General features: G+C 39.9%; 1 protein-coding gene across 7 annotated transcripts in view; it reads right to left on the bottom strand.

Annotated features, from left to right (window-relative positions):
• The window catches only part of LOC122979333 (teneurin-3-like), a 370,351-nt gene that overhangs the window by 6,021 nt on the left and 342,363 nt on the right, over positions 1-21,967 (bottom strand). For all 7 annotated transcript variants that reach the window (XM_044346691.1, XM_044346690.1, XM_044346688.1 and 4 more), the window contains 11 exons: positions 20,927-21,031; positions 19,287-19,417; positions 13,585-13,754; positions 11,249-11,375; positions 5,670-5,867; positions 5,158-5,217; positions 4,312-4,656; positions 2,725-2,969; positions 2,461-2,642; positions 1,177-1,379; positions 30-140 (listed from right to left, as the gene is read on the bottom strand). In XM_044346691.1, the coding sequence (XP_044202626.1) occupies positions 30-140; positions 1,177-1,379; positions 2,461-2,642; positions 2,725-2,969; positions 4,312-4,656; positions 5,158-5,217; positions 5,670-5,867; positions 11,249-11,375; positions 13,585-13,754; positions 19,287-19,417; positions 20,927-21,031 (1,877 nt within the window). The remainder of the gene's footprint in view (positions 1-29; positions 141-1,176; positions 1,380-2,460; positions 2,643-2,724; positions 2,970-4,311; positions 4,657-5,157; positions 5,218-5,669; positions 5,868-11,248; positions 11,376-13,584; positions 13,755-19,286; positions 19,418-20,926; positions 21,032-21,967) is intronic.

The following is a 21,967-nucleotide window of genomic DNA, read 5'->3' as shown; positions in this document are numbered from 1 at the left end:
CATTGCCCCACAAGAAAACACACACATACCTGTTTAAGTAAGAGTCCATTGTTGCTGAAAACAGCCAGTGGGGTCCCAGTGTTATCACATGCAATATAAAACTCCTCTCCACTGCTGATTTCCATTGCAAACACATGGCCCTGTGCAACAATAAACATTATGTTATACACATTATGAATATAATAATAATGATGATTATTGTTAATCATTGCTGTTGTATTCTGTAACTATCCTTCACAAGTGATAACAGGAGGGCCATAAATAATTATGTCATTATTATTTTTAATCATTGTGGGTCATGCTGCTGCCGCCACACTAATTTCACTAACCATATTCATCACAATGAAACAATTTTATCTCTGGCTGCCACTGTGTCGCAGGTTCCCAAAGCAGTGAAGCGTTTAGAGCTGCAATAGATTTCTCTAAGAATACAGTATTTTAATGTGATAACGTGGGGCTGCCAAACAGAAAATCCCCCCCCCCTATAATTGAGATGCTGTATAGTCACTGTGTTTTTTCTATGGTCACTGGTCACACATAAACATCAAAGAGTGACGGATAAGACCAGAGAAAGACATATTCACCTAAATTTAAGGTTTGGCTTGGCTTGTCTAAGACTTTCACAAACATCTCAGAGAGCAAAATAAAACTATTTTGTAAGCATTAGTGCTATCTGGAGACAGATGAGACCAAAACACATCAATTTATCTACTCTCCTTGAAAATTGACCAATACAGGATTTTTGAGGTTGATACTGATATTTGTATTTGGGAGTTTCAAAATCTGATAATGAAACATCTAAAGGTATTTTTTTAAGTAAACACATAGCATAAACAAAAAATCTTTATACAAACTATTTGTTTAAAAAAAAAAAATGACACACACTGAGCAGGACATCTTACAGTGGAAAAGTCATCTTGACAGTGCTCTCTGGTGGACAAACTGTGTTATGCTGACAGTGTTTCTAAATGACCTCAAACCTAGTTTGGTATTTCTTTGCTGCAAGTTCATGTTACTTACCAGCCGAAATATACACTGATACTGAGCAAAAAGCTAATATGGGCTGATATATCTGCTTGCCTGATTTATCAGTCTAGTTAATGGGTAAGTACCAGTGAATACAGCATGTTAGCACCGATATCACCATATGTGGAATCATTTTCCCAGTGTAGTTACCTGCAGATCGTAGTAAAAGGAAGTGATCTCAGAGCTGGAGTGGTTATAGACATGGGTGATCCTGGTGGGGTAGTTCAGGTCAGCGTAGAAGAACTGCAGGTGTTGGCCCAGACTGTTTCTAGACGCCACACGCCTGCCCAAACCATCATAACGGTACTGGATGGTCCAACTGGCAGCTTTACTGTAGACACGAACTAGAAGACCTGAAATACAAGTGTGAAGGTAGATGTTAAAGCTACTATGTTTAGAATTTGAATATTACTAAATATTACATTATTTCTCACTTTGGTAATCATATCAAATTTCACTGGGATTGTCTCATTCTCAAAAACAAACAAATGCCATTTGAATAATTTTGAGATGCTATGATCTAGGATAGAATTTAAAATCCTTCTCCTAACTCACAAAGCCCTTAATGGTCAGGCACCATCATATCTTGAAGAGCTCATAGTACCGTACTACCCAACTAGAACACTGCGCTCCCAGAATGCAGGCTTACTGGTGGTTCCAACAGTCTTTAAAAGTAGAATGGGAGGCAGAGCCTTCAGCTATCAGACTCCTCTCCTGTGGAACCATCTTCCAGATTCGGTCCGGGGGGCAGACACCCTCTCTTTGTTTGAGAGTAGGCTTAAAACTTTCCTTTTTGATAAAGCTTATAGTTAGGGCCGACCAGGCTCACCTTGGATCAGCCCTTAGTTATGCTGCTATAGGCCTAGACTGCTGGGGGACTTCCCATGATGCACTGAGCTCGTCTCTCCTCCTCCTCCTCTCCATCTGTATGCATTCATGTAACATCAATGAATGTCACTAACTTGGCTTCTTCCCCGGAGTTTTTTTTTTTTTTTTTTTGTGTTTTCTAATCTTGCAGGAAACCATAGGTTGCTGGCCTAGCCTTTGCGGTCCTTCGAAGTCCTGTTGGCATCCTTCCCTGGCTGTTGCTACTGCTGTTGCTGTTGCTGCTGTTATTGTTATTGTTATGATTGTTGTTATTCTGTCCTTCCTGCTGTCGCCAAGTGCTTGCTCATGGGGGAATTGTTGGGTCTCTGTAAATTACAGAGTATGGTCTAGATCTGCTCTATGTGAAAAGTGCCCTGAGATGACCTTTGTTGTGATTTGGCGCTATATAAATAAAAATTGATTGATTGATAGATTGATTGATCATATAAATATACTACACATGGTGGCGTTACATTAAAGTCAAGTTAAATGAGGTAAAAACTAGGGTTATACATACATTATTATCATTTTATACATACATTATTATCTTTATATATGTATTCCCACCTTTGGAGTTGTATTCAAATATCTCTGCTCCTCTCTGTCTGAGGAAACCATCTTCATCCAGCCTGTACTGAACATCTCCCAGACGAGTGATTCTGTCTCTCAGATCGTAGCGTAGAGGCGTTAACCGACCGCTGTTCCCAGGGTTTAGTAAATGCAGGTTCCCATTCAGATCATAATTATACCTGCAAGGACAGATAATGGTGCTCATAACATTTGGCATCATCAAATTATGTTTTTTTTTCCAGTTCCATGTTCTGAACCTACCTCCACATCATTTTCTCATTAAGGGAGACTGTCTGCAGCTGTCCATCAACATCATACTCGTAACCATATTTGGTTGTGTTGGCAAATGGTCCGATCTTGATCTCACGCTTTGTGACTCGGCCCATGTTGTCGTACTGAATGGTGATCCAGTACATCAGAGACCTGAAGATCTCATATTGGATCTCCTTGATGCGACCGTGCTGGTCAAAGTGCTTGGTGTACGTCATCACTGCTGTGGAGATGATCTGAGACGAGAAGACAAATGTTTGAATTCCTGCTGATCAGTCTTCAACAGAGAGACTAAAGAGACAGACATGACGGGGCATTGACACTAAACAACTGCCATTCAAAGACGTTTTCTTGTCTTGCTTTGCCGACACAAACACACACTTGATGACCGGTTGGATTTAAGGAATTCAAACAAATATCTGAGGGCTTGTATTTATCAAGCATCTCAAAATCACTCCAAAGAATCAAGCTGAAAGTCAAACTAGGATTAAGACTAAGCTTTCTACACTCTCAGCGAGGAGTAGAAGGTGTCATTTGAGAAATGTTTGGTTTGTGTGGTGGAAGAGTGCGTCAATAACTTGCTGAAGCTGTGGCAAGAAATCTGGTTATCTGTTCACTACCTGAGTGCAGCTGAGGGATGTTATCTGCTGCTAATTTGAATTAAGTATATTCAATGAAAGTATCTCTGGTTGCTTATGGGGCGGCTATGGCTCAGGAGGTAGAGCAGGTCATCCACTAATTGGAAGATCAGTGTTCGATTCCTGGCTCCTCCAGTCCGCATATCGAAGTGTCCTTCGGCAAGATACTGAACCCAAAATTTCCCCTGATGGCTGTGCCATCAGTATGTGAATGACTTAGTTCCTACTGATGTGCAGGTTGGCACCTTGCATGACAGCCCCTGCCATCAGTGTATGAATGTGTGTGTGAATGGGTGAATGAGGCTTGTAATGTAAAAGTGCTTTGAGTGGTCGGAAGATGAGAAAGGCGCTATATAAGTGCAGTCCATTAGCCATTTTTATTTTTCTTGAAATTTTCATTGTTTGCATTCCAAACAAAAATAATAATCATTTCAACAATCTGAATGGAAAAGATAAGAAAAACTTATTGGTCGCTGTTCTTGAGGGATGCATTTTGCTTGTCCTTTGTATAACGTAATGCTGTTAAATACATCAGTCTGTCTATCATCAGTGATGTAGAAAACATTGTCTTGTCAGCGCCCAACCCACTGAGTAGCCCTTGATGCCAAGTGCAGCTGTGGAAAAATTCCATTTGGAGGGACAGGGAGGGTTTTCACTGGGCAGCCACTTTGAGTGATGGTCAAGTGAATAAACAGGACACAGAAGAGCACACCTAACAACAGATTATTTACTCACTGAAATGTTTAGATTGATGATCTATGATGTAAGGACCCCCTTGAAAATGAGATGCTACATCTCAAAGGGTTATCCTATTAATAATAAATGAAATGTAAGGTGTTAGTTATCACTGGTTGTCCCTTTAAATGCCTGATTAATCTCCACCTTGTCAAGATTTACAGAGATACTTTTTCTTACTTAACCAGAATTTATCTTCTCTTACCTGATTGATATCGTAATAGATGACTCCAAATTTCCCAAACTGCTCCACCTTCCCTGATATATCATCAAACTGATAGAGATCGATTGGCAGCGGCGTCTCGTTGATTACGGCCTGCATGCTGGTGACCCTGAAGCTATTGTCGTAGGTGTAGTCAAAGCGTGCATTCACCATCCCGTCCTCACTGAAGCGGAATATTTGCCGATCGACTAGTGGGCCGATCTGGCGGTACCGGATGGAGCAGATGAAGCCTTCGCTCTGCAGGTTGACCGTCTTCAGCACGCCAGCCGTCTCATCATATGTGAAACTGACCCGTGTCGAGTCATAGAGGATCTCTGCCAGCTTGTTCTGGTGAGGCAAATACAACAGTGCAGTATGTGTTTACAACATCCAATATGTTCACCAAGGATCAACTACACCATCAAGTAACCTCAGTGACTGTCATCACCTCTTGGGTGGTCTATTCAAGCTGTCAAAGTCCCTGTTCATTCTCTGCTGCAGCTGCTACTTATGCATATCACGCCTTGCCATCACCCTAAGGTCCACCTGACTCTGTTTCTTCATGATTCCCCGTGTGTGGGCCGTATTGATCTCTCCCTGCTTTGGCTTTCAATTACACTTCCAGGAAAGTCAAATGAAACAGAGTCTTGATGCAAAGATAAATCTTTAAATCTATCCACTTCTCCTGTTCAGAATCCATTAGTGACACACGACTGGAAAATAAACAAAGGTAACACTTAAGAGATACTAGAAACACAGGTAACTCTTAATGATGATTTGTTTTTCATAACGAACTGTGTTAAATGACAGAAACAAACAAACAAAAGAAACAACCAGAAACTCATATACCTGTCTGCGATATTTGTAGAGTATGCAGCGACCAGTGCCTAGATGTGCAACCCTGAGGAGCTGGAGCGAGAGAGAAAAAGTTAAGTTTTAATATCATCAAAATGATATGGATGATCAGATCAGTGGGTTGCTGATCAGACCTGGACAATAATCATTACCCAAAAGATTGCTGGTCCTAACATTTGAAAAAAGTAAAACAAAACACGAGCTGATCCATCATGGCTGTTCACAGTGTAAGCCAAGAAATGACCATATTGAGACTTAGCATACCAAAAATGTGGCACTGCTTTACAGTCATAAACAATATAGATTGTGACAAAGAGAACTAAAATATCTGATAAAATACTAGGCAAAACTATTGAAAAGTTTCTTGTTTGGTGGGAAGCCTGAAAAAAAAAGGAAAGTAAAGAAAAAAACCCTAAAAACTCTTCCATACCGAATGATACAAGTTGAAGCAAGCTTCAGTCTTACTGCACATACACATACACATGCATATGCACACATTCACACACCTGTCCATCTTCAGAGTAGTCCACAGTAACGGAGGCATTGCTCTCTGGAGGGGTGTAGATGTTCCTGTAGTATCCTATGGATCTGATGGTCTGCATGGTGTGTCGAGCCACGCTGGGCATGGTGACCGCTGACAGACGGTCCCCTGAGTCATAGTCGAAGATGTACTGGTGCTGGCTGTGCAGCAGCAAGACCATGGACTGTCAGAAAGAGGGTAAAAGAAAGGAAGAATATGTTACATGCCCTCAGAACAGTCAAAGACACAAAGTAGAGGCACAATGAGACATTTCACGGATTATTCTAAGATTTTTTTCTTGTCTGACATTTAACAAAAACAACAAACAAAAACAAAATCTATTGAAATATTATATGGACTAATCATTTCAGGAGAGCACTCTAGTGAGAGGCTAATATATACTGTACATATATATATATATATATATATATATATATATATATATATATATATATATATATATATATATATATATATATATATACCAACAGATATGTACTGGATAGTTGTATTAATCATGTAGCTCCTTACTCAAAAAATAAAAGTGGTGTTTGTGTCATGAACTGTGGGACATTGACATGAACAAATTTCAATATACATTATAAACAAATCAGTGAATAAAACACAGCTGGCAGTACATCTTTTAATCAGCCTTTATTGGATGAATAGTTTGATATTTTTGCGCCATCTGGTGGGGTTGTGCCCCACTGACCTTTATGCAAAATCCCCTGCTGCATGAGAGAGTTAGACAGCTCTCCATGCATTTTAAGTAGTGTATTATTTGCAGCCCTCGGGAGGCATTACCAGCCGGCTAATATTAGCTATTTAACTGAGGCAAATGTGGCGTCTGTGCATGTTTGTATTTTATGAGATCCAGATACATACACATCACCCCTGTTCTGGCCTCTCTTTCATAGCTTCCAGTGCAGCAAAGAATCCATTTGGAACATATTACTTCTTGTTTTTAAGGTATCTAATGGCCTGCCCCATTTGTACATCAGATATTTTTAACCCTTCAGGTGTCATGCAGTATCTCTTACGCCATCTGAAATGAAACATAAATTTAGTTCAGGTAGAGCACTGAGGTTGTGCTTGCATCAGCTGCTTCGTTCATGCTTCACTGTCAGTTTATCCACTAGCGGCTTGGCTACTAACATCAAATCATATTCATACAGGTGTACCTGGCAGCCTTATAAACTGACACTTCTTACTGCTGATGCCTTCATGCCAACGCTGTCTGCTGCAGCAGCTCCCTCCGCCAGCCCAACCTCCTCCTCATGTGCTAAGCTTTTGGCATTGTTGATTTAACTAAGATTAAATGTTTAAAAATGGTTGGCAAAATTGTTAAATGCTGACATGCTTGCCTGATGATACAGTTGGTTTATTAATGGGGGGATTAATTCTCTCAGCAGAATCCTCTGTGCTACCCAGATTCTTTGAGAGCTTCCTCAAAGAGCCGAGCCTTTTCTGCCAAATCCAACTGTATGACCATTTTCTATAAATGGTCAATTGCTTGACACAATATATAAGTGAATATATCTATACTGGCTGTCCTGATGTCATCAATACTACACTACAACATGTGTCCTATTTTAATGTGTTTTATAAATAAAGTAATATGAAGTGAATGAACAGGCTTGTTAGATTTTCTTTCAACATAATAGATTGCTATTTAAAAATAGTCATTTGAATTTGATAAAAGAGCGTCATGTTGTTACTCTGTCAGTGTTGGTCCTGATATAGGCTATGTGCTTTTGTGCAGTTAGTGGAAGTGGAACACAGGTGGGGATGTCATTGAGCAGTCACATACAAAAGCACAAAGAAAGCAAGGACAGGAACAGAGATACATTTGAAAAAAAAAAAGCAGAAAGTGAACAGAGTACAGCCTCTCCATTTTCAACCAACCTTCAGGTAAAAAAAGCCTGACATTTCCTACAACAAGCAGACATTGCAGCACAGGGTCTGCAATTACTTTGACAATAACAATAACAACAATAATAACATGACACAACATGTTTACTGGAAATACAGTACATCTATCACAACAATTTTCCTCCACATGGGTCTTCTACAGGATGGGGCTAACTGGACATCTTTGTAGAATAATGTGACACAAATTTCCCTTACTCGTCAAACCCATCACTTTAACAAATCCTCTGTTAATCACACTGTGATTGTTGGTGGACAATCTAAAATGTGAGGAGAACACAGATGTAATCTATAAGAAGAGACAGCAGCAACTCTCTCTAATGGGACAGAATGCACAGTGAACTCTGCAGCCACACATTTCTCCATTCTCTATTTCTCTCTTTTACGTCTTCAAGTTAGGCTAACCCATTGATGCTAACTCTGGAGCTAACCCCCTTTACTTTTCCAGCACTTGGCGAAACAACAGACTTGACTTTTTAGCATTTATTAACTGTTACACTGGAGTCTGTACTGTACATTTACTGCCAGACTGACAACTTACTGCTAACCTTTTTCTCTGTTCCACTCGCATCCACTGTCACTTTCCTGCCGCTCACTCTTTTCCCACTCGCAACATACTACGCAATGCCGCATTCCTTAACGTAGTTACGCTACCAATAGTTTCCCAGGCAACGACACAGAGGTAGACTCACGTACCTGATTCATTAGGTTGGGCAAATTCAAAGTTGTGAAAACAAGGGGGGTGTTTTGAATACACCCCCGTTTTCTCAGGTAATTTGTTAGTCTGTCCCTCCCGCTGCAGGAAATAATGGATAAATCCTGGAGGGCTGTTGATGTAGCACTTTTTCCTCATGAAAGTAAGACAGCAATTACTCGACCAATGAGAATTTGGTCGGACAAGAGTCGACCAGGAGACTACAGCCCTACTTCTTTGTCTTGAATATAAACTCTTTTAATGTGAGCAATACAAACATCACACTCTCCTGGGTGTGTGCTCCTTGCCTCAGGCAGACATTAAAGATCACCTTGACCTCCGACTAAACAGGTCAGGGAAGTGCTTAATACCTGTTTCTATTAACTGGCTCATGAGGAAACCATAGTATGCTTTCTTTGTACTCTCTGCACATTTAAAAGTTAAACTTTCACTGAATAAAATGTATCTGCTTGTACAGATTATTGTGTATCTGGGCTTTTATGTCTTTCATACAGCAGGTTATCGGGTTTGTGTTTCCAGAAAGCAGCTTGAGCAGCTTGCTTACTTCTTGCAGACTGTCTGAAACTGTTGAAATGGTCTGAAACTGAAATGGTTGATACTTTCACCAGTCTAGTATCTGTGTTTATTTGACTGTAGGTCCTATTCTCCCTGGGGACAACAAAGATGCTGAACAGTAATTGATTACACTACTTAAAGTAGTACCATGAAGTACACTAGCATAGCACCTACTCACCTGTGCTCATGGTGCTCATCATAAATAATGATAAAGTACGTGGCATCCGTATAGATGCAGTTACGATGTTACATGCGTCCCACTGTGCATGATGAATTCTGCTTTTTGACACCATGTTTCCCAAAGAGGTTTCCAGTAAGAATTTTTAGCAAGGAGAGAAAGTGACAGATGGAGGAAGAAAGTGAATGAAAAACAAGTGCAAGAAAAGGTGAGAATGTGCGTGGGGTGACACATGGAATAATAGAATATGGCTCATTTATTCACTGGGAAGGATGATCTCTCTTCTTTCTATTTGTCTCTTCCTCACGTCTCTTGTTTTGTTTGGTCTCTTTGCTTGTTTTGTGTTTTCCTCTCTTCCTGTTTTTCTTCTTTCCCTTTACTTCAGTCCCCTCTCCCCTTGTCAGTTTTTCCTGTTTTATTCATTATTGACTAGAGTTTTGCTTCCATTTTTTCCAACAAAACTGTCACTCAGGAAAAAAAAAAACAATTTCTCTTGGAATGCTTCCTTATAGTTTCCTCTGTTTTCCTTTTTTGCCCCCATAACAAATACCCTCTCACAACACAGACTTTTTATAAAAACACTGCCACTACAAAAAGTTTGCATGTCTTGAAAAGCCTACCTTATGCATAAATAAAATGTCTATTATAAATTAATCAAATGTGATGTCATTAATCTACTTTATCTACATACTAATTGAATTTGTTCTACTATGTTATTCTATCATTCAGAGAATTGTGTACAAAGTGTCCTTAAGTAATCTAAAGCTGTAATGGACCTGTATCATTGACTAATGGGACAAATATGTCATTGCTAATGATCTTGTAGAATCCGCCACAGCTGGATGATGAGCTGATTCTTAAGATGCTAAGATGCAGTCTCTCTAATGGCCGCAAGATGTTAGCTCCATGAAAACTGAAAACAACTGGTCATTTGTTCCAACCCTTAAAATGACCTATGTTTACATTTTCCTGACAAGCAACTTCTTGTGGTAATGCAGATAATGATTGCTGGCTGTCGAAAGCACAAGTGGAAGTAGCAGAATGTTAATATAGCACCACAAAGTCTCTGAGGGGTGCAGATATTAAGCATTTAAAGTATTTGACACTGGAGAATGCAGTCTGCATTACGTCTTGTACTTACAGTTAATGTTGGTTTCTTTTAACAATATAGATATTTACCTAATCTTAACCAGGTACTTTTAGTTGCATAAACCTAACCAAACCATAAACATAGCATAGTGGTGGTGCAGCATTTTTGTAATTATCATTTGTTAAGGTTTAGGACAGTACCAGTGCCATCCATTTTAACATTATCTATTTTAAATAGTGAAATATGTCTCTCTCTAGCTCTTGGGATCACAGGTTGACTCTGTTACAGATCTGGACCTGCCAGGTTCAACTCAGATGCTACTTTGCCATGCTCCCTTTTTTATATTGTAAACATGAAGCAAACAGAGAGCTTACTGATTTGACTTTTAAACTGTGTCCACCTCCTCACCTGTGAGTCCTGTTCCCACTAAAATGTAATGAAATGGTATGACCCGACCTTCTCTCAAAGTCACATATTTTTGGCTACAATCACAGTGCTCTTGCAAGGGAGGAGAAACACATATTTTACTACAAAAAACTGGGTTACATTTCTTTTCATGTCTGTTTGTTTTAACTGTTGTATGTCTCCTCTCTCTTTTCCTCCTCTCACTTTCTCCTTAAGAGACTAAGGAGCTGTGTTTCATTTCTTTTTAACTATCACAAGCCCTCTCCTCTCCTCCCTTCCTCCCCCCCACCCTTCTATCTTTCCTCATCCTGAAAACAGTAACCTTGCTTTGTGTGTGGAAGAAACAGAGAACACACAGAAAGCACACAAGTGTCTGTGCTTTTTAGTGCATATATGCATGCCATTTATCTTTTTTTCATCTTGTCTCTGCAGAATTGAGCAGCATCTCTATCACAGTACCTCCTTGAGAAAGAGAGTGTGTATGGTTGTGTGTGTGTGAGCATGTGTGTGTGGAATCTGTTTCTCCTTGAGTATGACATGTATGGCCTTTTGTCTCATCCTTCATGATATACTCTAAATATACATGAAAAGTGATGATAGTAATGATAAAAGTAATGAATACAATGATGATGATATCTAGATACATTTTACATTTCACCAAACAAGAAACTTTTTACATTTGTCATCCTGTACCTTATCCAGGTAAGTGTAGCTCCATGTCTTTCCGTCAGCAAAAACCCGAGAAATGATTCTCCCCTGAATGTCGTACTCCCATTTCTCTGTGGTCGGACCTCTCTGTAGGCCTGTCACCTGTCCCGTACTGGACACACACACAAGATACACACACACATATAAGACTATGTGGAGGATTTATATCTGGTCACAGAAAGACTCATAAGAAGAACCATGGCACTACAAGTAAATGTGTTTTTGAGCGACAGGCAATTTATTGGATTTCACACAGCTTCCTCTTGAGCCACAAAACTTTTAAACATATGCAGTAGTACTCCCCAACACCTGGAAACACATGATGATTTGTAAAATCTGCAGAGTTCCCATATTAGCATATTAGCATGATTTTTCTAAAAAAATACAGGGTGCAGACTCATGCAAAAATAATCCCTCTCAATCATCAATCAATCACCCACTAGAAGTGTGTGGCAGTGTCAATATCTACAGAGACGCTGCCCTCTGTCTGTAATTTATTATTAGGGGTCCAAGCAGTGAAGCTCGCTACTGGAGTTTTTGTTGTCATTCTTCTTCCTCTTCCTCCTTATTTTCTCCGCCAATACTGTTCATGTGGCAAAAACAGTAAGACCAAAAGTCACCAAAATTGGCAGGTGAGTTGCAAATTCCACCCACTACTCAGGCACATAAACTTCTAGGACTCCTCTGCATCTTTGCTCCAATATTCTTCTGTTCTAAAAATGTCAAATTTTGTCACTTTCTCAATTCTCTCAAAAACCTGTTTTCGAGAACTCCTTAGAAACCATTGGACCACTTGTCCCGAAACTTAGGATCATCTATGGACTTCACTGATCAAAAGTTATCAAGGAAATTTCAGTATGTCAATCCGTTTTAAAATGACACATTTTTAGACCTGTGTCTATAAGTTCAATTTTACATAAATCAAATAAATAAATAAATCAAAATTGGCTTAAGCTTTTGTAACCAAACTTGGTGAATGTATTCGTATGCTAGGATATTCTGCCACTACAGGGAGCCACAAATGTGAGAAGTTTATATCTTGTAATCAGCTACATGAATTCGTATGATATTCGGTTTGCACAATCTAGGTTGATGACTCAGTCGATGAATAAAATTTAGTAATGATTGATTAAAGTGGGCATAGCTTATTACAACAAATATAAATTTGCATGCATCACACACACTTCATTCATCCAAGTTATTCACTCTTATTGACTTTAATGCAGTGCTTTACCATATACAGAACTAAGTAAATGTTTAGTGTCAGCTACTGTCAGTGGCAGCTGTGTTTTCCTGACCGTCTAGTGCTTACGCTTTATAACTGTAAGGTCACTGGTTTGAATCCAACCTGGCACCAAGCACAATTCATGAAAATATCAGAAGACACCTCTTTGTTGATAACAATCATGTCATTAGTCTTACAGCTATTAATCTGTAAATCGGTAATTTTGGTGAATATTTGAACTTCAGCTGCAGTAAGTCCCATAGACTTCCACTGTATTCAGCTATGAGTCGATAGTCCAGGGGATGGAACCCTAGACCTTTGACTATGAAACAAAGGCCCAGGATTCAAATCCCTGGGTGGGAAAGTTCTACTAGGCAACCAAGTAGGAAGTATGGTATGTTTTCAGGTGCTTATTGAGGTGATATTAAGTCAAAAGTTGCCTATTGTGACCCCATGAAAATGTATTTTTATTATTATTTTTCTCTGCTAAAAGTGTTTGTGCAGCAAAAACCGTAAGCACCAAAAATTGGCAGATGGGTTGCAAATTCCACCCCCTACTCAGGCACATATAATGACACTCACTGACCTCAACGTGACGCTGTAATAATAAGTCTTCGTTTTCACAATTATCTTGAAAATGGCTGGATTCGGCTGCATTCACACAAAATCCGGCAATGCAGCCCCTTCTGCAGGGTTGTGTGGAGGTGTGAGTGTGTTTATTTGTGCCTTAGGACATAAACAATCAGAAAATAATGTTTTATTTATCTGATTCAGTGCTTTGTTCTTGCTAGCGTTACTCGCTCTCTTCATTTACTCTCTAACTCACTCAACCACTGTATGGTTTTTGTTTCACAAAAATTATACACAATACTTAACAGAGCATATGTGAAACCCATTTCTGGTGGAAAAATTATGATTTCTTCATTTAATTAGAAAATAATTCGCCTAAAGAACACACCATATGTAATTTCTGTGTAGATTGCAGAACTCCTCATCAGGGTGTTAAAACCTACAAAGTCCCAGAAACAATACCTTGGTGTCCCCACTGCCCTGAGAACATCCTAGAATAGTAAATACACGGTAAAGAAGGGCTCACCTGGAGTATGTCAAGTTAACCGACAGTAGTTTGCTGCTGGGAACCCAGAGTGTTGGATGGCCTTGGGTGTCATAAATGATCTTCAGCAGGAACTTCCTGTGGTCATCATAAATCTTCTCTGTTCGCAGTGAACGATCATAATCCACAGACAGCAGGTTCCTACCATTCACCTGGAAGGGTGGAGAAAAAATAAATAAATAAAGAAAGCATATACAGAGGGGTGACAAATTAAAGGAAAAACCAGTATAGGTCTGAATGCTTGATTCCTACAGTGAGGGGATCTGGTGGCTCTGTTATGCATTTTGCTGGCATGGTTTGGGTCCACTTGTCCCCTTAGAGGGAAGGATCACTGCTAATCAATACAAAGTAGTTGTGAGTGATCAGCTTTATCCTGTGATGAAACCTTTCTATCCTGATGGGAGTGGTTTCTTCCAGGATGACTATGCCCCAATTCACAGGGCATGAGGGGTCACTGAATGGTTTGATGAGTATGAAAATGATGTGAATCATATGCTATGACCTTCACAGTCACCAGATCTCAACCCAATTGAAAACCAATGGGAGATTTTGGACTGACATATCATCATCAAAACACCAAATGAGGGAATATCTTTTGGAAGAATGGTGTTCATCCTTCCAGAAGAGTTCCAGAGACTTGTAGAATCAATGCCTAGGCTGATCAATCAATTTAGGATCTAAAAGGGATAATATTGCATGCAGCTATTCTGAATCCCTGCTCTGAACATCAGTCTTGTCATGAACCCTGTTAGAGACTCCTATATGATGACACTCTACATTGTGAAAGTGTCGGATGGATTGAACAACACACTATTATTGTGAGTGCTGAGATGATGAGACAAGGTATCTTGTGTAGTAAGTTTTGTCCTGGTGGTGGTGCTGAAGAAACATTCCTGTGACGTCCAAATTGGAAAGGGTTCCTACTCTGCAGAGCATGAATAGGCTCAGTAAATTTCATGACCATATGTAGACACACTGGTCAACTGACTGATGAATGTCAGCCATACTGTTTGTAATAGCTTGAGGATATTAGGTCATTTTGACAAACAAACAAATGAAGACATGTAGTGACTGGGGCTATATGGGCTCAAATGTCACTCAGTCTGTTCTTTCTGTTATTTCGTTTAAAGTATTGGTCCACAATAACATGCAACAAAAATGCTTCATCATGAAGGATTGGCCACCTGACTAAACACACACAAAAACAATAAATAAGCCAAGGTGTTCAATTCTTGTTAATAACTTGCTGTCCATTTCAACATCTGTGCCTCAGCCAGTGAATTAAAACAAACTTCTGATCCAAGACCCATAAAACACTGTAGAATCTCCGAGCCAGCTAGTCTCTCTTTATCGCTTTCTAAATGACGTGCTGTTTGCTCAAACTGCAATTCACGAAGACAGATAGCCCAGGTCTGGAGTTAAACTAACCTTACAGATCATTGAAGCAAGGGGAAATACTATGAATTAGTCAATCAATTGTTTTACAGACCAATTTCATTAAAGAGAGAGTCTTGCTGGACTACGTTCAAGAGTCATTCTTCTCATCTTTTTATTCAGCCACTCATTCATTTATAAATTAGCACCAGTTGAATGCAGTAAGGTGAATAAAGGGGGCACAGAAGGAGGATATTGGGACGGTGGCTAGTAGCCAGCTGGATGAAAAACAAGACCATTGGGATAACAGCCAAAAGCCATGCAGAGTGTGAGCCACCCCATATCAGGGGAAACAAATCATTTTGCAGATTGGCAGGGCCTGTCGTCTTCATGTAGGTCCAAGCAAATTGTGACTTTTATTTCAATGCAACACCAAACAGAACTCAGATAGTCATTTGTTTGCACAAAATCCCCCAACCTGGACTGGACATACATTTTTCTAACACTATTGTAAAAATGTTTATTTTATTTATTCTATTACTTTGTTAGCCCTCTGAGCTATATTTATTGTACTTATACATCTGCTCATTAACCCAATTTCAACACATTCTGTTTTTCACTCACGGTAGTCTGATTTTTAGGGCTGTATTGTCCTGTAGGCACAAGGCCAGTGCTGAGCCAAACGCAGTCTTTATGCAATTTTTCTAAGGCGCAAGTCTATTTTTTTTAGCATCAGTGCTTGTTTGGTCATTTCCTGGCACCAACCGAGCGTGCTTGCGCCAGCGTGGCAGAAGAAACACAGCTGAGGCTGTGTTTATGCAGATTAGTCTGCACAGTGCAATTTTGGTGCTCATTTTGGCATAAAATTGTATCTGCGAAAAAACCTGCCCAGACCACCTTTTATCACACACGCAGGGCAATTACGCTCATTCGGCTTCAGTTGGCTGAGGCGCACGCACAGAGATGTCTCCAAAATCACAAAACACCTTTCATTTATGTAAAGTTTTGCTTTTTCATCTACTGCAGATTGACGTGAGAAACATAACAATTTTTGAGGAAGATTCTTACCAATATGATCCACGAGTGTAATCCAATGACCCGGAGTTCAGAAGTACAGTTCAGAAATACATTCTGTTGGATGAGGGAGTTTCCCACAACAACTTGTAGTGGGAATGTGGGATATTTCGATGTTTATTAATCAGCTGTAGTCAGCACACAGCAGCAAGTTCGATGTGTGCATTTCATCTATGGTCTCCCCTATAATTGTACAGGCTTGGGGGGCCACCAGGCCAGCGAGAACCCCCACCAGGCCAAAAAATATGTTTTAATGTCAGAAATAACGTCAAATATCCATTAATTCGGAAATCAATAGCATTTGGGAGCCACTGAGCAGTGCTGTTCCAAAGCGTGAGTTAACGTAGCGTAGCTTCTTTTAAGGAATAGGGCAGTGCATATAATGTGTGCGTAGTGAGTGAGCAGTTAAATGAGAGAGCGAGCGGCAGAAAAGTGACGATGAATGCGAGCGGAGCAGAGGAAAATGTTAGCAGTAAGTTGTCAATCTGGCAGTAAATGTACAGTACAAGCTACAGTGTGTCAGTTAATAAATGCTGTAGCTTCTCAAGACCAAGAAAAGTCATGTCTGATGTTTCCCCAACTGCTGGAAAAGTGAAGGGGGTTAGCTCCAAAGCTAGCAACAATGGGTTAGCCTGACTTGACAACGCTAAATAGAGAAATAGAGAACAGAGAGTCTCCCACAACCCTTTACTCAGACCCCCTCCCCTCCACAGCCGCTGCCCCCGCCAGGCCAAAGCAGTAAACCTAGGGGAAACACTGGTCTCTGATTTGAGAGAGGGACTGTACATCAGTTTACACAGATGGCACAGCAGAGGTAACTTCATTATTTAATTATTTAAATCTTCTGACATGGTGATAGGATTGTTCAGGATCTACGGTAATTAATGTTCTGCATTTTCTAAACATCAGACAAGAAAGCTGTTACTCACAGATTCCAAGTTGAACAGTAAAATCATTTGAAGTAATGTGGCTGTCCTCAGGATGCATCCTGAGCTCCATCAAATCTGTCTGCACCTTTTATGAAATAACAGATCTGTCTGTTTTTCTGTCACGAGGATCATCACAGTGAGTTTTCAGTTATGCCACTTAGAATCAAGTCTCAAAATATTTTCAGTAGTCATTCTGCACAAGGACGTGTATCCATATAATCAGTGTGTAAAATAGCCTCTGACAACTGGAGGTCCTGTGCCATGCACGCTCCTTCCTAAACAGAGTAGGCATACATCCTATATGCCGTGAACACATTAAAGATGTCTGTGAAAACATTTTAAAACAGGTTTACTTTACGCACAGCTGGCACTGCGTGGTTACCTTCATTCATTAAACATTTAAGTATTTGGACAAAACTGTGATAGAATATTGTATATACTTAAAAGCATAAAAGAGGACTTTAAAATATGCAGAGGAGGAGTAGAACTGCAGAGTTTAAGTTGATTAATTATCCTATATTAATTGTTTGCACAAAATAAGCAGCAGCACTGGGATGCCAGCAGCTGCAGCATACATGAGAACCATGGACGGATTATCATGGCCATGGGCCCTGGACACAAACTTGCCACAGACCCCTACCTACACACACAAAAAGTACACGTGCACTGCATGTGCACGTGTACTTTTTGCACACAGAGTTTGGTCACACAATAGCACAGGGCTACCCACAACCACACAGCATGTATTACTGGGATACTGTGAAGGGTCAGAATATGAACTGTAAGTAAGGGTTACACAGGTCAGTTGCTTTGATCTGGTACCCATCAGCCTGGTTGGTATAATGCACTTACAACATTTTGAAATTGTACATAAACATCTTATGTGGAGCAGAGAATGAGCTCCTAAAAATGCTGATTTGACTAAGAACATACTCTGAATCCGCTGTATGTCTATCATCCATACATCCATACAAAAACAACAGTGGAAGCAGCAGTTGATTAACAAATACAAAAATCCCGTCACCAGCTGTCCTGCATGATCAATTTATCATCTCATAAAACTTGCCAGCATTGACATTCTGTGACAGTTGATGTTTTCATTACTTCATCCAACAAGCTGCTTAAACATGCAGTTTCCCATTAACTGGTACCTTGTGCACAAGGAATAGCACACCACATAAGTAAGAATATTAGCATTTAGGAGAAAAATTGGATTAAAGTTGACTGCTGTTCAGCCATCCCTACAATCACCCCATCATCATTAATGGTTTAAATTGGCATCTTCTTGCTGCTACAAGACAGCTGGACTGTCATTGTGTTGGTGAAGACAAATTCTCACACACACAAATCACATACATGTAGCTGACACATACAGTACACATACTGGATTTATGCTCACCTTTGAACGCATTTACAAAATCACATCTACAGTGCCTACAACTCATTACTGCTAGCTCACAATACAACACTCCCCATTACTGCTAGTGGACCACACATGCTGTTATATTCATTAGGGTTTATTGGCCCATGCTGAGAATGGCACCACCGTGCGAATCAAACCCTGCAGAGGCCACACAACTACACTGTTTTCCTCCTATTAGGCTGGGCTAGTAAGAGAGCACTTCATGTAATATTCAAGCACTGCAGACAAATCACTGTCCCTTCCTCCTCTCCTAATAGCTTGTAAGAACAACAGACACAATGCCATGCTAGACAGAAACACACTCTAGCCCACAACATGCTGCTCACAGAGGGGGGAAAAATGATCAGAAGGGTGTCACATGACTCTTGTTTGTGAGCATTGTTGCCTTGTAGAAAGAAAATGCTAGGTTTATATTCAGTGGTCAGCTGTCACCCCTCTGTATGCAGGTGAATTTGAAACTCTGAACTATCTGTGGGTGTGTATGTGTTTGTCTATACAATGTGTGCTAGTCCTGTGATGGACTGGTGACCCTTCAACTGTGTATCCCACCTCTAGCCCAATGATGGATAATGGATGGATGGAAAAATAATTACAATGTTTTACATATTCAGATATGAAAATGTTTATAATTTATGAAATAAGTACAATTAATTCAGTTCAGGGCCTCCCATAGTGTGCTGTTCTTCAATAAATATTTGATTAATAAAACTGGATCCTGTTTATTGGACCACATGGAAGGAGTCAGATCCAATTTTCAATTAAAGACTGTCTGACCCTATTTCTTCTTTCAGTGAAGAAATAACCTGATTGCTTGAAGGTCAGTATTCAGTACCAAAGCTTTCCATTCTCTTCTTGTGGGAAGCTTCAGCTGGAGAGCTACTCACCCTGAGCTTTCTTCCAAAGACGATGACTTTTCCTCGTGTCTGTTCTTTCCTGAACCTCCACTCCACCAGGTTCTGGCCATTCTCTCCTGGCAGGGTCATGTTGCGTCGGGCTACAGTTGGGTTGGCAGCGCCTGGATTCAGGTACAAAAAAGACGAGAAGACCAACAATACTTAATACAGTAGTGAAAAATAAATCTAAAACAGAATATGCAAGTCAAAGTTCAATCTTTAAAGCAGTAAATATGTGCTGTACACTTAAGCATCAGCATGACATCTGCTGTGTGTGTAAATATTAGAGTAGAGCCTGCTGTCTGCTTAGTTTATTTGATGACATACTTTTGAGTCACTCTCTGTAAATAAATGCACACTTTTTGATGCAAGTGGATGGCGGGTCATCCTAATCATGCTAGTACTGTAATACAGTGTTACTGATGTATTTCTTTATCAAGGTAAATACACTTCAGCAGATTTAGTTGCTCAAATAGAATCTAACACATGACAGCATGGATTTTGATCATTTACAGAGGCCATTAGTCTCACTGCATGGGCTATAAAGAGCCCTGCATGCTCACTGCTTGTTTGTGAATGAGTGTGGAAAGATGATGGGCCGAATTGTGGAAGTGCTGTAATTGGTTTACTGTTTACTGTTATCTGCACACATTTTATGTTTCCGTTTCAAAATTCGCACAGTATACGCTGAGGCTTTCTATGGCTGAACTGACCAATGAAACAATTCCCCAAAGCTGTGGAATATTCTTTTTATTATGCTGTGGTTTCAATCTTCTAATGTTGCCCATTTAATACAATTCTAATACTTTTCATTGCTATGAAAGCATGCAGTGTGTTTTGGACCTTGATACAAAAATCAACCTGCAATCCATCACTGTGAACATCACTTCTGTATTTACTGTTGTGAAAGTTATGCAGTTTGGTAGTTCAGCTGCAAATGCAGGCTTGTAAATCTGAAATGTCAGCACTATATTACGATGTAATGATAACAAAATCTTGACACAAATATAAGCAGACACATTTGTTGCGATCGCTGTTAGTATAACTAGCACAGTTGAAGTCTCTATAAGATGATTTTTACACATTCAGGTTTGGTTCTGATCAGCAACAATGTAAAGTATAAATGATTTGCAGTAAATTCACTGTGACAACGCTAAACTCACTATGTGAGATCAAAGGCATTCAAATCTGATATTTTCTGTTATTATTTTGATGTTTTCTGATACAGTGCAAATCAAACTGCGAGCTGAAAACACTGTATCATCAGAGCTGGACAGGCAGCAGCTTGTACCAGAACAGAACAACTGAAGAAATGACACTGACCCTGATACCCTACTATAATCCTTTCCACAAACAGGCCCATCAAATGGTGTTTACCTGCACAGGGTCATGTTGGCATCATGGAAAAAGGCCTTTAAAACAGCATGTGACACCAAAACTCTTGACTGAAAACCATTTTCATGGAAATCTGGGATATGGCGTATTGAGCAATTTTCAACTCATAAGCATTCACCATGTAGAGAGCCTTTGTTCAATGCTTTACACATACAGTGTAAATCAAAATAAAATCATCCAACAATAACAAACATGAAAGCTCATACATTTAGGATAATGTGCTCAAAGCGGCTTACCTGCTAGTATATGGGGCTCTGTCTGATAGTGTGTATCCATCCCATTGGCATAGATAACCCTTAGCGAATGGTCATTACCCACCTGGTAGCTGTTGCGAAGCTGGTCTATATGGGAGACAGATAGAGGGACATACATTTATCATGAATGACCCAATGCATTTATTAAAACCACTGATCTGAGGGTGAAGGAGAGGGAAAGAAAGAAAAGGAGAGGAGAGCAAAAAAGTACAAGAGAGCGAGGGAGTTAAAGAGATAAGTGGAAGGAGAGAGAACAGTACAATTAATTTCCATGGGCAGTGTTTGAACCTTCTAATGGAGCACAGAGCAGGTATTAACATCCCACTGCCTCTTTTAATTAGGCTCCCCTTGACCTCTCGCAGGACTAATGGCCATGAGTATGAGTGTGTGTGTGTGTGTTTGTGTGTGTGTGTGTGTGTGTGTGAATGAGTGAGAGAGAGAAGGAAAGTCTTTTTAGTCTGTAGACATTTTAAGTTCTTCTTCCTTCCACCTGATACAACATCAGGTAAATATAATTCCTCTTCAATTGATTGTCTTTTTAACAACTAATCAAAGTAGTTCATAATAAAAAAAACTAATAGTATGTTGCATTGATGTGGAAAAAAACACCCATCTTTTTTCCTCCAAATTTAATTTCTGCACAATCCAGGGCAGTGGAGGCTGGTCCATAGAGGCAGAGGAAGTTGCTCCTCCTCTATTTTTTGAGAGGCAAGAGGGAGATCAAAATATAAAAAGGAATGTTTGGTTGAAATAAACCATTACCAAATCTCAGTATTATTTATAAAAAAAAAATTTCTCTCTTCTTTGGAAAAAATCCATTATTGAAATTCTGTTTAAAATGCTTCAACAGCAACACCTGCAGGGCAGGAGGAGAAAGAGCAGTCTGCATGAAGTGGTGGTGGGGGGCAGTGGGGGAGAGTAGGGGACAGAGGAGGATGGGTGCCTGCTGTCCTCCGCAGGGCGAGATCATGAACGTATTATAAGAGCTGGATATCGGACTAAAAATGGCGCCCACTCAGTCCA

Source organism: Thunnus albacares, chromosome 3 (genome assembly GCF_914725855.1).
Source record: "Thunnus albacares chromosome 3, fThuAlb1.1, whole genome shotgun sequence".
Lineage (NCBI taxonomy): Eukaryota > Metazoa > Chordata > Actinopteri > Scombriformes > Scombridae > Thunnus > Thunnus albacares.
The sequence above is the reverse complement of the archived record's forward strand: the minus strand, read 5'-3'. Positions and strand labels throughout refer to the sequence as shown.